This window comes from Azolla caroliniana, unplaced genomic scaffold (assembly GCF_043228905.1).
Source record: "Azolla caroliniana isolate FFs.n. ecotype wild unplaced genomic scaffold, voAzoCaro1.0.p SCAF_17, whole genome shotgun sequence".
Taxonomy (NCBI): Eukaryota; Viridiplantae; Streptophyta; class Polypodiopsida; order Salviniales; family Salviniaceae; genus Azolla; species Azolla caroliniana.
The window spans coordinates 4957268-4975161 of record NW_028230452.1 but is presented as its reverse complement, the minus strand read 5'-3'; the positions used below and the strand labels follow the sequence as shown (position 1 = coordinate 4975161).

Here is a 17894-nt window from a genome sequence, read left to right as displayed (position 1 = left end):
CAATTATTCATCTTGGGAGTACAAGATGAACCAATACCTAGTCGGCCAAGGGTATTGGAGCTACATCAACGACACTCAAGAAAATCAACCCGACCCAAAGAAAGGCGACTACTCAACATGGGAGCAAGTAGCGAGTCGAGTCATGTATTGTACCTAGTCGGCCAAGGGTATTGGAGCTACATCAACGACACTCAAGAAAATCGACCCGACCCAAAGAAAGGCGACTACTCAATATGGGAGCAAACAGAGAGTCGAGTCATGTATTGCTTGGCAACATGTGTCCACGACCACATGCTTAGCCACATTCGAGACGCCAAGACGCCCAAAGAGGCATGGGAAAACTTAAAGAAAATGTTCGCCGCCAACATAACCGCCCGAAAACTTCAACCCCGACAAGAGTTGAACAACATTCGGCAAAAAGACATGTCCGTGTCAGACTACACTGCCAAAATCAAGTATGCTTGGGCGGCCTCGCACAACGATTCGATCCATTACGGATGGCAATCTTGGCGAGAGAAAACCCTCCTTTGTTCTTCGACTTCCAATCAATATTATAGGTCAAAGAGAACCACGTCCGAACCAAGACAAAGACATCGGAAGGAAAAATGGTCTTCTCAAGTTCGGACAGTGGCCAAGGACAAGGTCACGGCGATAGAAGAGGCCAATTCAGCCCATCACACAAAGGGAACTCAAACCTTAACGGAAGCCATCGAGGAACCTTCGAAAGAAAGGGGAGCTTCCATGTTGAACAAGGTCGGCAAATGAGGCCCGCAACTTGCAACTATTGCAGAAAAATCGGCCACCGCGAGGACAAGTGCTGAAAAAGAAGAAGCAGGTTGACTTCGACAAGTCGAAAACTCACGAATTACGCCACCAACTCCGAATACGACGACTACGGCGGACTATTCGTAATGAAGCATAGAGTGAACTCTATGTCAGCCCAGTTAACACGACCGTATACCTCATGAATCAGTGTATGACATCGGGTGTGCACGAACTTACTCCGCACGAGAAGTTTTTTAGGAAGAAGCCGGATCTATCACATGTTCGGATATTCGACTCCATTGCATACATGCACATCCCCCATGAGAAGTGACAAAAGCTTGACCCGAAGTCGGAGAAATGTATCCTCATAGGATATTCACTGGAGCAAAAGGGGTACAAGTGCTATAACCCCTCTACTCGGAAGGGTCGAGTAAGTCGAGACGTCGTTTTCGATGAGTCCGCATCCTGGTACGCACTAGAGACAACTTCGACTCTGATTCCACTCGACCCGGAATCCGCTGAAATAGAGATAGAAGCCGAAGATCGGCTCATGCACATGTACGAAGAAAGCCCGATTACGACAAGCCTTAGTGAGCCACAAGAGCCTCCGAGCGGTCAAAGCACATCTCGGCCGAGTTCGAAGCTAGACAAAGGGAAGGCGAAAATGTCAGAGTATGAAGACGATCACTTCAACGGCAACGAATCGATTCACTCCCTCAATAGTGAGTTCGAAGGCCTTGACATCCAGACAATTGGAGCGAAGAAAGCCTTAGTATCCACAAATGAGAAGCGCCGCCGATCCACCTGTGAAAAGAACCCCGTAAGTCGATTCGGCTACAACGATTATATGGCGTACCATTACGCCTTTATGATGAAGGTAACGACACTACAGGAGCCAGAAATGTTTTCCGAAGCCGTGAAGGACCCCAGATGGGTTGAAGAAATGAATGAGGAGATGCAAGCACTCTCCAAAAACAAGACATGGGATCTTGTCCCCCACTCACCGCACAAGAAGGCGATCGGCTGTAGATGGATCTACAAGGTGAAGTATAATGTTGATGGCTCCGTAAACCGCTACAAAGCTCGATTCATAGAAAAAGGATACGCATAGACGTGTGGAGTCGACTACAAAGAGACATTTGCCCTGGTGGCAAAGAAGACGACTATGCGGACCGTGATCGCACTCGCAACGACGAAAGGGTGGCACCTCCACCAAATGGACGTCAAGAACGCCTTTCTTCAAGGCGAATTAGAAGAGGAGGTGTTCATGGTACAACCACCCGACTTCGAATCCAACATTCATCCGAAAGCCGTATGCCAACTCAAGAAGCCTCTCTACAGCCTCAAGCAAGCACCACGTGCTTGACATTCGAAGATTACGCAATATCTTCATCAAATCGGCTTTCGAATGTCGAAATCCGACAACTCCCTCTACATACGAAACGACTCTAGAAGCTCGATTATCATCATTCTATACGTGGATGATCTGGTCATTGGAGGAGAAAGTTTAGTCGACATCAACAAGGTGAAATCCCTCCTCTCCAACAAATTCGAGATGATAGACATGAAGGAACTTCATTACTTCCTAGGCATCGAAGTAATTCGAAGTAAACCAGCATTATGATCTCTCAACGACACTACATTCTCAACTTACTATACAAGTTCGGGATAACAGAGTGTAAATCTATGTCAACCCCTCTCGATCGAAACCTCTAACCAGATACTGACTCCGGCAAAGATGAGTGCGAGCCGACTCAATATCGACAACTGATCAGGAGCCTCATCTATCTCACGATCACTCGACCCTACCTCAACTATCCAGTCGGCCTCCTTAGCCAATTCATGCAAACTCCGCGAGATATCCATTTTGATTGTGCTAAGCGAGTATTATGATACGTGAGTGGCAGAATGGATTACGGCATCCTCTACGCATCGGTCACACCAATTTGACTCGAAGGGTACACGGATGCCGATTGGGCTGGCTACAGAGCTGATCGATGATCAACCTCCGGATTTGTCTTCTCGCTCTGTAGCAGAGCAATCTCTTGGAGTAGTAAGAAGTAGCCTAACGTCGCACTTTCAAGTACGGTGGCCGAATACAGGGGCGCAGCCGTAGCTGCATGTGAAGCCATATGCCTCGAGGATTTTGAAGGATCTTGGTGTTCCCATTAAGGATCTGACTCCCATTTACTGCGACAACATGAGCTGATCGATGATCAACCTCCGGATTTGTCTTCTCGCTCTGTAGTAGAGCAATCTCTTGGAGTAGTAAGAAGTAGCCTAACGTCGCACTTTCAAGTACGGTGGCCGAATACAGGGGCGCAGCCGTAGCTGCATGTGAAGCCATATGCCTCGAGGATTTTGAAGGATCTTGGTGTTCCCATCAAGGATCTGACTCCCATTTACTGCGACAACATGAGCAATATATATTTGGCTTGGAACCCAGTGTTCCACGCACGTACAAAGCATATCGAAGTGCACTATCACTTCATTTGAGAGCACGTTGTCGTGAAGATCCGTCACTACGCGCGGATCATGAGGTGGAACCGCTGGGGTTCTGGACCAGAAGGATTCAAAGTCGGTACAAGCTTTGGCGCAAGCTTTAGCGAGAAAGTACTTAAGATAGATTGGGAAAGAGAGAAGTTGAGATTACACAATTGAGAGAGATTGATTGAACTTTTATCTTTGGATTTAAGAAACAAGTTACACCATCAATTTGATAACAAATTTCTTCTTCTTAATTTCATAATAATAAAAAACGTGTTTTTTCTCCTCCCCCTTCCTTCTTTTATAGATGCTCTCATGCATATGATGCATGTGAGGGTACAAGACATGCATAAATTGCATGTTTGCCATTTGGCGCTTATGTATTACATGTGGTGCATGATAACCATGTCACTCATTTTAGCTCTCATGTATGAGAATTTACATGTAAAAGTACAATGATAGAAATATAATTTCAACTAAATAGCATGGCTTAATGGTAAGCCAATTGATTCCTACCTTAGAGGTGCAAGTTTTGAATCCTTCCTTGCCCTCCTTGTATATGTATATATGTATATATATTTATATATTTATTTATCTAGTCGCCGGACGCCGGTTCATCGGATGTCGCCGGATATCGGTGCCTCGCCGGATACCAGTGCCTCGCCAGATGCCCGTGCCTCGCCGTCGCCGGATTGCCGTCGGATCACCGGCTCCATCGTCGGTCCGGTTTTGATTGGCCAAAACCCTTTACGAGTAGCTAGCCCACCTCCACTTGAACTCTCTATGCTCCACACATAGACACAAAGATAATATCTTTTGCTCCACCTTATATATGATGAGAGCTGTATTTGTCGTGCCTATGTGGGATATCTCACAATTTTCTCTTTCCCTTTCACAAACTTTATACCCTCATATCTTGACATTTAGTTGTCCGTTTCTCGTGTAATAAAGTGCATTCGAAACCTCCATAATTTTGTACTTAGATATTAAATTTATTTAAAATGTTATCTTCACAATTATTTTACTATGTGATTCATACTCGATTTCGTACGTTTTATGGGATTTTCACACTATTGCCGAAAATCTTCACGACATCGTACAGGCCGGAGATGTCGACCTTCAACACATCAACATGACTCTTCAGATAGTTGACATCTTCACCAAAGCCATAGGAGCCGACAAGCTTCAACAATTCATGTTAGACCTTGGATTGAGGATCCCTGACTTGCTAAGCTTGAGGGGGAGTACAATCGAGAACTGGATACCGTCTGAACCGAGTACGAGCCAAAGTGGACACCAAAGATCGTCTGAACTGGATACCAGCCGAAGCGGACATCAATCGAAAGGAACCGACCCGAGTTGAGCTTGAGGGGGCGTGTTGAGAATCAAGCTCAACATAGTGCAATGTGTGAACACACCTTTTGAGAATCTATGATTACTCAAAGGTCAAGAGTCACACCACTACTCTCTACACATTAACTATGTGTCATAGAATCATATTCTATGACACATAACTAATGAGTTACATATTCCCCATGACTATGAGTCTTGACATTCCCCAAGAGGGAGTGGTGGTTGTAGTTAGTTAATGAAGAGAGAGGGTGACTATATATAAAGCACCCTCCTCATACTTCATATTAAGTCAGTTGTGACTCCTTGTAATACTACATTTTTGTATCTCTTACTTTACTTGTGAATATACATCTTCTTCTTGAGTACTTCATTGTGTTCCCATTCTATCTAATCTATCTTATTCTCTCTTCTCTCCTCTAACTCCTCTCACACTTACGCATAGCACACATCTCTTCCGCTACACAAGAACCATACCTGATTCTTTACACATAATATGGAGTTTGGTCCTCGTATGTGTCGACTTATCTTTTTGGCAGGGCAAAATGCACCCTCGCGTGTGATGCTTAATGGCGGAGTTATTCCGAAAGTATTTCTTACTAGATCCGTGCGGGAAGGATGTCCACTAAGCCCATTGTTATTTGCTATTGTTACACATCCTTTGGTAGTAATGTTGTTAAATCTTGCGGCTAGTGGTGATATTGTGGGTTTGCATCTTCCTTCTAGTGGACAATTAGTGGCACAACCATTGGTTGATGATTCTCTTATGTTTTTACAAACCTCAAAAGAAAATCTTGAAAGGAGTATGCAAGTTTGGGATCAATTTGCTTTGGCTTCAAGGTTGTATATAAATTGGAGGAAGTTTCGCCTTATTTCTTGTACGAAGAGTGATTTGGAATGTTTGGGATGTCGAGGGTAAGTGATTACATGAGGATCAATTTATCGACATTTGGGTTATCCATTGGGTGTTGATGTTACAAATGTTCAATTGATTTATTGGATTGGTAGTCAATTGAAGGACAACTTTATCTATTGGAATTCTCAATTATGGCCCTTTCATGTACGACTCAAAGTGGTGCCATGTATATTGATACCCATGTGATTATATTTTTTGCCTTTACTACCTTGGACTCAAAAGGCATTACAAAACATGTTACAACCTATTTGGTTCATGTTGTGGCGGAAGGGAGAAATGATGGGAGTTACATGGATTTCATGGGCCATTTGGCTACTCCTAAAAGGTTAGGTGGTGCAACAATATTGGATTTGGAACGACATTTGATGGCTCGTAGATTTGCATTATTACGAGATATATGTCAACAAGATCAACCATGGATATCTATGATGCAATATTTTATTGAGCATGAAGGATTGGTGCACAAGAAAACAATGATTCAAGTATCCTAGTGGTCATTACTCAATAGAAATATTCCTCTAAAGATTCGACATTTTGTATGTGGACAACGTTTGGTAAGATCGTGGCAATATGCATTATCTCTTTCTGAATGGGGACCATCAAGTGATCAAATATATTGTAATTCATTACAAAATGAATTGCTTGTTTCTTCTAGAGTGTTGTTTTGGCATGGGAAAGAGAAGTTGAGATCTCAATTCAATCGTTTATTTCGATTGGGGATTGTACATTTGGAAGATGTGGTTGATAATGAATCTCAAAGGTTGTCGGATTTTTAAGATGCCAAACGATGGTTATGTATCCCCCCAAATTATGGATTTATTCGGGAGAAATTACAAGATATACCATTGTTGCAAGGATCTTTGCCATTGAAAACAAATTTTGCATCTTGGGTGGATTGGCGGTTACAAGATGGTACAAGCTTGTTATAGGCCACTACAAATATATTGTATCATCATGCGATGACATCATTATCTTAGCTATCTCCTAAAGCAACGAAGTTGTGGAATGTATGTAAATCAGATGCAAGGTGGTGGAAAATATTACAACGTGGTTGGCATTCCCATCTACCATTTCATGCAAAGGTATTCATATGGAGAGTCATGATTGGTGGGCTCCCATTAGGTTCGGCCTTAAAGAGACAAGGACTAGAGTATGGCACTTGTTTCTTTTACATCGTTACATTGGAGGATAGTACACATAGGTTCATTAAATGTCCTATAGCGTGTACCATTTGGAAGTACTTATCGGACATTTGGCAAGTTTTAACCCGTTGTTGTTTGAGACCTCAACGATGGGTTTTTTCTCAATATGTTCAAAATGGTTCAAATGATGAGATAGAGATATTGTTCCAATTTTTACATTATTGGGGTCTACAACACAATTGGAAAATGCATACCACTTTCATGTTTGATAATAGACATGGGGTGAACGCCTATATAAAGAAGCTAAAAGGTATTCTCATGTGGAATTTTTGGATGTTAGAGCATGTGGGGATCATTTCCTCAAATGCATATTCAGGTTTTTACGACCCGTGGGCCTTCAACCTCCATGCGGCATTGCTCCGACAGGCTTTCGCCCATTGAGGAAGATTCCCCACTACTGCCTCCCGTCCCTTTTAATGGCATTACAGGGTGTCCCTTTCCCTACATAGGCATATGATAGGTAGAGGAGAGACTAAGAAGTGTTGTAACTAAGTGGATTTTACATACAATTAATATAATTGTGTGCTTTTACCAGAGAGAGAGAGAAAGGACTCTGGCAAGGTCATATAATCATCACATTCCACATTTGAACTGGTGTGAAGGGTGGGATTGAGTTAGTAGTAGTAGTAGTAGTAGTTAGTAGTATGTACATATATGTATTTAGATCTCTAGAAGAGTTCTACTACATAATAATTTTGTTGGTTGTTAGTTAGTAAAGCCATTTCTTTCAGCACTTGGCTTTCTTGGAAACCCTAAATTTGACAGGATCCATCTCCTGCCGTCCTAACGGCGCGCTAACGGCGTGCTAACGGCGCGCCGTGGCCGTCGTCAAAGCCACCTCCTACTACAGTCTACTACCATTCTTCTTCGCCTGCAGCCTTTTCTTGATCGATCCATTCATTTTCTCCACCTGCAGGCAGCTCGCCATTGTTTCTTCGCTTCCGCGCTTCTCTTCGTCTCTTCTAAGCTGAGCAGAGAATATGAGAGAGTGCATTTCAATCCATATCGGGCAGGCTGGGATCCAGGTCGGCAACGCTTGCTGGGAACTCTACTGCTTGGAACACGGTATTCAGGTGCTTCCATCCATCCATCCTTCCTTCTTTCTTTTTTCTTTCTTTCTTTCTTTCTTTCTTTTTCTTTGATTAAACCTGCAATGTCTTCTTCTTCTTCTTTTTGGTCTCTGAAATTCCTTGCTACTTACTGTCAGCAATCTCTCGTATCGGCTCTCAGTTGTTTTTGCGTCCCACTGTTTCTCTTAGTATTTAGCAAACGAATGATTATGATTATGATTATGATTTCGCTTGAAAATATTTATTAGGTTTATGTTTTCGCTTGAGAATAAGGAGATCGAACATCCAATTTTTATTCCTTTTTCTATATACTACTTCTCTTGTTAATTACTTCTCTCTATATATTACTTCATTCGCATCCTTCCTGTTGATGTCTCTGCGTCATGTTTTCGAGTTGCTTTGCGTTCTGACATCTCGAGATGACCATAAACACCGCTTTGGACGTCTTAACTGTTTTCTACCATCTCTCCGAAAACTCAGTAATTGGAACATTCTATGTTGAAAATACGTGCCTCAGAATTCTGTGTGTATTTGTTTCTATATGATAATCAACAGTAGACGTCTTTGTAATTTCTGTCAGTATTATTTTGTGCTTCCAATTCCATAGCCATGTAGAACGTGTTATTCTCGTGCGGATCAACAGTGTTCTGTTCTTCCTGTAACTATGTTTACCTGAACTCCATACCCATCCTGTTTTTCAAACTTTTTAATGTAAAATTCCACAGCCTGATGGACAAATGCCGAGTGACAAGACAGTTGGTGGAGGAGATGATGCATTCAACACTTTCTTCAGTGAGAGTGGTTGGTGGAAACATGTGCCTCGAGCAATTTTCCTTGACCTTGAGCCCACTGTGATTGATGAAGTAAGGACAGGAACCTATCGTCAGCTCTTTCATCCTGAGCAGCTCATCAGTGGCAAAGAAGATGCTGCCAATAACTTTGCTCGTGGTCACTATACAAGTAAGTTTATCGTTGCAAGATTTTAAGCTTAATCATATATAGCTTAATAATTGCAAGATTTTCTTATTCAGATTTTGGTATAGCTGTATAGAGGTTTTTATATAGCTAATATAACTTTCTTTTTAGTTGTCAATGAAACTATTGATGATGTTTGGCATCCTTCATTTCTCATTATTTTTCTGTACTTCGTTGAGAATATGTTTTATCTTTATTTTAAGTGAAGGTCTTTTGTCTATATTTTTATCGTTGATATCTGCATCCTTCCTCATATTTTGGTTATTTTCTTATTAAATTTTGTCTCTGTATCTAGTTGGCAAAGAAATTGTCGACCTCTGCTTGGATCGCATCAGGAAACTTGCAGATAACTGCACTGGGCTGCAAGGATTTCTTGTTTTCCATGCTGTTGGTGGAGGAACTGGATCAGGACTCGGATCTCTCCTCCTAGAACGTCTTTCTGTCGAGTATGGAAAATAATCGAAGCTAGGGTTCACTGTTTATCCTTCACCGCAGGTCTCCACATCTGTGGTTGAGCCATATAATAGCGTTTTGTCTACACTCTCTCTTCTTGAGCATACAGATGTATCTGTACTGCTAGATAATGAGGCTATCTATGACATCTGTCGTCGATCACTTGACATTGAACGTCCAACATATACTAATTTGAATCGACTTGTATCTCAGGTAAATACATAGATAGTGTAAGATGAAAGATGGGAACATTTGGTACTATTTGTACATTTAGAATCATATGTAACATGTAGTATCCTATATTCATAATTGTGTGTTGTATTGTACATTATACATTACATCATGTATTAACTGAGCTGAGTTGTGCAGGTTATCTCTTCCTTGACTGCCTCTCTACGTTTTGATGGAGCTCTCAATGTGGACGTGACTGAGTTTCAGACAAACTTGGTGCCATATCCAAGGATTCATTTCATGCTTTCTTCATACGCCCCTGTGATATCTGCTGAGAAAGCATATCATGAACAATTGTCAGTGGCAAAGATAACAAACAGTGCATTTGAGCCAGCATCTATGATGGCAAAATGTGATCCAAGGCATGGAAAATACATGGCATGTTGTCTGATGTATAGATGTGATGTTGTACCTAAAGATGTGAATGCTGCTGTTGCCACTATAAAGACAAAGAGAACTATTCAATTCGTGGACTGGTGTCCTACTGGATTTAAGTGTGGCATCAACTATCAACCTCCTACTGTTGTTCCTGGAGGTGATCTAGCTAAGGTCCAGAGGGCTGTCTGCATGATTTCTAACTCTACGAGTGTTGCTGAAGTGTTCTCAAGGATAGATCATAAGTTTGATCTCATGTATGCAAAGCGTGCTTTTGTTCATTGGTATGTTGGTGAAGGTATGGAGGAAGGAGAGTTCTCTGAAGCGAGGGAGGATTTGGCTGCCTTGGAGAAGGATTACGAAGAAGTGGGTGCTGAATCTACTGAAGGCGATGATGGTGACGAAGGAGAGGAGTATTGAAATGGGTATATGGGTATTTGTTGTCTGACATTAGGTTATTGGCAAATTATTTTCGCTGGTATTGGTATTGGGTTTGTAGAAAAACCTTAAATTGTTTTTCTTTGGAGAAGAGCATGCTGATCTGTTTTGGTTGTCTCAGCTTACTATTGTTATTATTATTATTATTATACAAATGTCTGTTAGTAATTCATTTCTTAGCATCGTTTATTATATATATGATGGTAAAAAATTTGTTTCGCATTTGTATTATTCTTGACGAAGAATTTGTGTACATTATTGGGTTTCCACTTACACACATAACAAGGTAGATTTTGTTTCTGATGTTCCTTGTCGCATTGAGGAGTTAAAACTTGTATAAATTTAGGGTTTAGAGCTCGTATTCTACACTCCCAATGTCATTCATATTATTTTATGTAATGTCAGAAACATTAGGTTCAACCTAACTAGAGTCATGAGTTTCTGACTCAATGTTTATGTTAGGGTTCACAATCTTTCTGTTAAGGCCCTAATCAATCGTAGTCCTTAGATTGTCTTACGTAGTATCGAATGGGGTCTTTTTTTAGATGTATCCGTTTGTGGTTGAAAGGTATTTTCAAATCTCTGCTGATCTTTCAGTCGGAATGTGGAAAATATGATTTAATTTTGATCAGAATCCCAAAGCTCCATCAATGAATGAATTGATCTTATAAGACATGATTTGATTTTGTAAACATATAAACCACCAATACAAAATCATGCTGTTGTGCAGAAAAACCCACTAGGACCTGTAGAAAAGCAGAAGTGGCTTTCATCATAGTTTAGGGTTTAGGCCTATTATATATAATCAACTGGCAGATTCGACGGCCTGCTCTAAAGCACTGCTTTTATAGAATAGATGATGCTATGAGGTTGAACCTTCCATGGATGCAAATTTTATGCTCCAGTGACCTTACTCAGTTGGGGGTTAAATCCCTCTATCTGTAGCAGTTGGAACCTCAGAGTTAAGCAATCATTAGGCCTCTAAGTGATATAGACTACAGCAACTCCATTCATTAGCATTTCTTAATTCTGCATCATATGTAAACCTCATATGTCAAACACATAGTAGACAATCTCTCGCCCAATGCCGCCTTGTCAGACAAACAGCTAATATTTACATGCTTTTTAAATCATTTCCAAACATGTTCTAGTTTATCAGACTTTTTAATAGACTGCCTACGGAAACCGAAAGATATTATATGTGACTGGAAGCACATCTATTATAAAATTCTACTCATGGCTGTACATGCAGTATCTCCTTCAAATGAAATAAATGATACATAAAAGTGGAGCATTGGAATCAATTGAAAAGTATGGAGGCTTTTTTGCTTGATTTATACGTGTATATATGTGTTATACATATACATCCATCAGCATTCGCCTCACCAAATCCTGAGTTGTCGTAAAGCTAGCAATAAAATGAAGTCAGCAAATGTTTGTTTCTAGGCGAACTGCCGTTTTGCTAACTCCATTTTTAGAAGAAGCTCCTTTATATCGGCTTCCATTCTAATCTTCATCTTCTGGAAATCATGTTGAGCACTTTCTAGTGATTGCAACTCTTCAAACCATTTATGTCGCCTCTCTTCCACTTCATTGATCCTAAGCTTCGCATACTTGCATGCATATTCTTCATCAATTTTTTCACGCTTTACTGATATGATTCGCTGAAGACCCCCTGCTTCTTGGCGAGCTTCATCTGCACGCATTTGAAACATATTGGCTTCAGCTTGTTTCATTCTTACCGCACTCTCAATATCTTCTATTTCAGCTCTTTTCCGAGCTCGATCATCCTGGAATTCCGTTGATCTCTTTTCCTCTGGGAGTAGATCCTTGTTATGAAGTGCTCTTTTATCTATATTATTATCAGCATGTCTCTTCCCATTGCCACCACCACCACTAGAAGTAGTCTTTTCAACAAGATCAGGACCATCATTTGCCTTAAATGAAGAAGGTTTCTTATTGGGTACTCCAGCAAGTTCTGCATTACCGTCTGTGTGCATCAATAACCATGTGAGTACATATATTATTATCAATCAGAACATTATTTCATTGCTTCATTGGAAACAAGATTTTTGCTTTAAGTAGATACTCAATAGGTATGTCCCACCCCAAGAAAGAACATCAAGATCAATTTTTGTTTACATTTTGTTAATAATGTTTTCTATAGCTATAACATTTGGAAAATAATGGATTATTACTAATAAAGGAAGAAAAAGCAATACACTTCCAGAACCAATATTACCGTTAAGGAACCGTAACATGCTCCTGCAGACTTCAGTTGCATCAATGTTGTTTTCGAGCCTTTGTAGGAGTTGCTCTGCCTTCCAACACAACTGTTTTCCTCTCATATCTTCACCTCCATGAAAGATCCTACGCACACAATCTAGCTCCTTCGCAAGCGTTTCAGCACCCCAGCTTTCCGCACACTTCTGAAACACCTCTTTTACAAACCCAAACAACTCTGACTTGTGGTCACATGCAACACAACGATATTGCATTTCAGTAGCATCAGCTGTATCTCCTACGCTAGCAGTAGGTGCGATGTAAGATTTCCGTAAGGCACAATCTGTATGACACCAATGCAAACAAACATCGCAACCCACCCATCGGCAAGTGTTGTTATCTGTATCAAACTTGACGCACACAACACACATACACTCGTGGCAAAACCCAGTTTTGTTTGAGCAAATCCTACATTCGCATCCGCCGGCTGGCAATGATTGCTGGCATGCAATATTCCGACATTTGGTTTGTAAGAAGATATCTATAAGGGCCTTGTATGTTTGTGGCCTGTTTCCTTCCTCCACATAGGCTTGCATTCCTGTTTTCAAAGCAACAAGAATCTCAAGCTGTGTGCGATGTGCACGTAAGAGGATATTCTCTGTCAAATCTTGTCTTTTCCTGATGATGTCTTGTAAGGTTACGAACTCTTCTCGTTTCTCAAAGCTACAGAGCACCCCCTTTGCCAATCCTTTCAAACCCTCTAGAAAGCTATCAGGCAACTCTTGCAACTTTTGTGCCATAATCGCAACGGGTTCGGTTGCTATCTCATGCAGTCCAATCTTTTCCCCAAGAATATTTCTTTCCCCAATCATAGCATCATTCACTGGAGATGTAGCCCTATGAGCATTCGATGGAGAGGGATCGATTGACTTCTCCCTACCACTTGTTTCTCCTCCACCTTGTTGTCCAGACAGTGCTTGTTGTTTCGAAGCAAACCATGCCTTCTGCTGTCGAACTCTCTCCATTAATGCATCCTTGTGCGTTACAATTTGTCTTCCAGACCCGTCATGATCTTGAGTGCTCGATGGTCCATCATGCATTTTTGGCACAAATTGGCGACTCCTTTGAGATATATGATTGCTTCCTGAACTTCTATTGCTTCCAGTAACAGATGTAAAACCTTGATGCATGTTATTACCATTCTGTAGAATCCTCTGATAGAGAGGAATTTCACGCCTATGCCTACCCCTCTCTTGAGACACACTTGTAAGTGTATGCATTCCATCATTTCCACTAACAGCTGGCCAGCTCCTCTGAGACATTTGCTCATTACCTTGAGAAACCTGTCTACTTCCACCACATGAAAGCTCTTGGTTTTCCACCGAAGTACAATTCAAAGAACAACTTGGGTTGTGGAGAAATGACTGAGATTGAGAAAATGATGTGGTGAATCCGTCCGAGTTTGTGTGAGTCTGAGACATGGAGAAATTCTGAGTATGTGTCTGAGTGTGAGTTAGGGAATGTACACTCCTCTCTGGCTCTGGAAGTACTGCTAAATTTGGTGGATCCAAACCTTCAGCTCCAGCTGATGTCCCAGGAAGTGCTAACGAAAGCTGAAGAGGTTCTATCTTTAGCTTCTTCTGCTTGTGTCCAGAATATTGACTGGATTCCTCGCCATTTCCACCCAAAGTGTGGGCATTTTCCTCCGATTGCTGGTATTTTGATTTACCCTTTCTTTCTGAGCTTTCACCTTGTGCTCCGACCCCAACTGCTTCGGTGAAAAGGGATAATGTTAACTCATTGCCTGAATCATGAGCTGTCTCTACAGCATTCAAATTCCAAGGCTTTGTATCCTTGCTTGCATCTAATAGGTCAAATGTGAGGACATCTTTTGTGTTCATGGTCATCTCTGGTGGTTCATTACCAGATGATGTGATGTTCTTATACTGCAATTGCACATCTTCTGTTTCTTTCACATCTGAATTACCCTCGTCTTCTTGTTTCTTATCGTCTGATGTTAGAGCATGCAATTCCACGAGATCTTCCTTTCCTTTTGAATTTTCATCCTTAACTCTCGGCACTCCCTCATCACTCTTACTTGACTGATTTTCCTTTACAATTTGATTTTCCTCTGCTTTCAGATCATGAGTAGGCGATGCATGTTCTCTTTCTTCACTCTTACCTACTGCCGCTTCTTCAGTAATATTTGTAGTATCTACTTCCTTGTGACTTTCTGTATCAGAATCTTTTGGCTCCAGTTCACCTTCTTCCATATCGCTCTTCTCATCAATATTTGAGATGGAGTTAGAGTTTTGTTTCTTATTATTAGCCTCAGCCATTGCACTATCTGCAGCTCCGAGAGTTGATTCTGCATCAGTTTTTCCGTCATTACCAAGCTCAACACATATATCGCTTTCTTTTCCTCCTTTTCCCTTTGTAAGGACTGCATTGTCAGAATTTTCAACTGGTTTAAGCTTCTGCTTGCCTATTTGTTCATGTTCTTCATTAGAGGTATGTGGCTGCGAAGCTTTGTTAGCAAGCTCTTCACGCCTTCCTCTATCTCTATCTGATCGAGCCCTTTTCGAGATATGGAAGAAACCAATAGGAGGACTTCTCTCTATTTTCATTTCTTCATGAGAATCGCTAGCTTCTTCTTCAATAGCAACATCCCCTGTTCCACAAGATCTAGTGCTTGAAACAACTTTGTTCCGAGGCCTGATACCATTTTCACTAGAGGTAAATCCTTGTTCTTTATACCCATCTTCCTCGTTAACAGACCCAAATCTGGGCTTAGGTGAAGAAGAAACATCCATATCATCCAGATCTGCAGAATCTCTATCTTTCATGATAGACATAACCTTTCGGCATGGGAGATAATCTTTTTGGCGATGCTTATCCATGTAATCTTTCGGCTTAGGAGATAATCTTCTCATTCTGACCTCCCTCTCATGTCCAAATTCTTTTCTGGGAGAGGCTCGTAAAGCACCATCTCTCTCTAAACCACCTCTTGAAGACCCATCTCTCTCCAAGCCGCCTCTTAAAGAAGACCCATCTCTTCTGTCTAAACTGCCTCTCAAAGAAGCACCATCTCCTCTGTCCGAGCTGCTTGACCTAATTCTGCATTCTCTCTTTGGGAAACCAAAGCTCCTACGTGAAGGAATATCTTCATCGCAAGAGGAGGAACCTTTCTCGGCAGCTTCTCGGACAGAATCTCGAGAAACAGAGAGATCTTTGACGGAATCCCTGGAAACGGGAGGATCTTTGACAGGATCTCGGGCAATGGACGAATCTTTGGCAGAATCCCGCACAACCGAAGGGTCTTTGCCTGAATCTCGGGCAGCGGAGGAATCTTTAACAGGACCCCGGTCCAGATTCCGTGAAGGCGAGAATACGATCCTCGCAGATCTGTGTCTGGAAGGCGAGGCAGAGACAGGGGAGTCATTGGGGGCTCCATAGCTTCTCCTGGCCAGATCTCGGTTGCCCAGATCTTGCTTTTCTGCAGAAAGAAGGATTTTGGGGCGAGCTCCGGGGTCACCATGGCGGCTGCGAGGTTTTTCTTTGAAGCTATGAGAGGGGCTACTGTTGGAAGACTCCATATAAAAGAAGGAGGGAGGGAGGGGAATGGATTTAGAGAATTAAGAAGCCATAGCTACAGGTATAGTCAGAGAGAGAGAGAGAGAGAGAGAGAGAGAGAGAGAGAGAGAGAAGAGACAGAGCTTCAAGACACCATAGCCAGAGGCCCCATTTTTCCCTTATGGAGAAGAAGAAGAGAAGAAGAAGAAGAAGAAAGTGCCTGGTTTCTTCTATCTTTAATTTTCCACACAAAAAAATAAAAACCCTTTATTTCTCTTTTTGCCTTTTTTTTTTACCTTTTTTGTTTTATTTCTTTGGGAATTTTACCGGTTACCGGCTGCGGCCGGTGATCAAATAATAGTCAACGGTTGCAGGACCGGGTGATTAGCCCAGTCAACGTTAGTGGTCTAAATGGGCCCTTGTCTCCACTTTCATTGAATAAATTATAAAACATAAATAATATGAAGATTAAGAGAACTGAAATCATCACAACACAAAGCAAAAGAAGAAACTTAAGAAGAAGAAGAAGAAGAAGATCTTTTTAGTTCAAAAAACTTCTCTCCCTTTGTTTTCCCAGCCATAACTTTAACTTACTTTTATTTCATGTCTTCTCTTCTGTGCTCCCGGCTTCCTCAATCTATATCCATTCTTCTCTCCATACACACACACACACCATCATAATAAGCTCAATCTTTATCCGTTCTTCTCTTTGTAAGCTCTTTCCGATACACACCAAATCTCTCCTTCTCCGGAACCTTCCGTAACAGGTTTTCTTAGGCTTCGTTCATCTTCCATCCCACCCCACTTTCACACATACCTAGTTGCATGGCCTTTTGTAGTTGCCAATGGCCGAGCTAGTTGATAGCCTTGGGCCATGCGAATCACACCTTGTGGAAGCTTGAGAGAACCGTGTAGTGTATTGTACATGCTCTTCGAGGATTACAAGGACATCTATTAGCTCTTCAGCCCCGAAGGAGTGGTTGGTATGGCCACATGCATGCAAGTGGCAACCCATAAGAGAGTAAACCTCTCTCTTTCTCTCTTCGAATACATTACTTTGTTAGATACATTTTTCACAGGCCAACCATTGTTCATTGAAAAGGTAATGTGAACGAATCAATTTCTCACAAGAATTGATTGCGGATGCAAGTTGCAAGCTTGTTATATGTTATCTCCTAGTCATAATCAACCCAAATTTGCATGATGAACCACCGTATAAAAGCATCAATTAGAGTGTTTGGTCCAAGGTCAGATTCATATCTAGGAGATATAAGAAATGTGTTTGTCCATTGCATTTTCAAGAGAGCGTGTGAAAATTAGGTGGAGGGGAGAAAAGAAAGAAGACTATTTTCTATAGTTAACCCCACCATTTCGTGGGTAGCGTTGGATGCTTATTGGTGGAGATACAAAGTGTAAAATGTAAAGAAAAAGAGTGATAGATCATTTTCTAGAACTCTACATTGTTGCGATTTACAACTTTTCACACACACACCAAAAACACTAAATTGTTAAAATGTGAATTTATTCATGGGTGCAATACAAGAACCACCATTGGTTTTACTTGTGAGTCGTGACAAAGAGACCATAATTGTGACAAAATCGATGATGTGTAAGTAACCATCCAAAACTCTATCGTTTCCTTGCATCTCTCATGAGCAATTCCTAGAGCTCACTTTTAAGTGGTGCGTATGTGATGGAGGTTTGTCCCTTCTAAGTCATGCAAGGTTATGTTCTCTTTTACATTTACTTAATCTACAAGAAAAATATGCATGCTAGAAGAAATAACCATTCGAACTTCCAAGCATGCTTCAGTTGAAAATAAGGGGTTCTAGAAGA

General features: G+C 41.4%; 2 protein-coding genes across 3 annotated transcripts; one reads left to right on the top strand and one right to left on the bottom strand.

Moving 5' to 3' along the window:
• Positions 1-7677: 7677 nt before the first annotated feature.
• LOC147852965 (tubulin alpha-1 chain-like) lies at positions 7678-10262 on the top strand. Of its 2 annotated transcripts, XR_015531276.1 has the most exons (4): positions 7678-7793; positions 8516-8750; positions 9061-9431; positions 9588-10262. XR_015531276.1 is itself a non-coding variant. In XM_087333125.1 (2 exons), exon 2 carries the CDS (start codon positions 9690-9692, stop codon positions 10242-10244), a length of 555 nt encoding a protein of 184 aa, XP_087189251.1. In that variant the 5' UTR covers positions 9236-9431; positions 9588-9689; the 3' UTR covers positions 10245-10262. The 2 variants fall into 2 exon arrangements, 1 of the variants encoding a protein (XP_087189251.1); XM_087333125.1 differs by lacking the exons at positions 7678-7793; positions 8516-8750 and having other exon boundaries at positions 9236-9431.
• A 1218-nt stretch (positions 10263-11480) lies between these two features.
• Positions 11481-16155, bottom strand: LOC147852964 (uncharacterized). The gene is made up of 2 exons (XM_087333680.1): positions 12505-16155; positions 11481-12252 (listed from the first exon to the last, which is right to left on the bottom strand). The coding sequence occupies exons 1-2, from the start codon at positions 16079-16081 to the stop codon at positions 11705-11707; spliced, it is 4125 nt and encodes a 1374-aa protein (XP_087189806.1). The 5' UTR covers positions 16082-16155; the 3' UTR covers positions 11481-11704.
• Positions 16156-17894: the final 1739 nt, after the last annotated feature.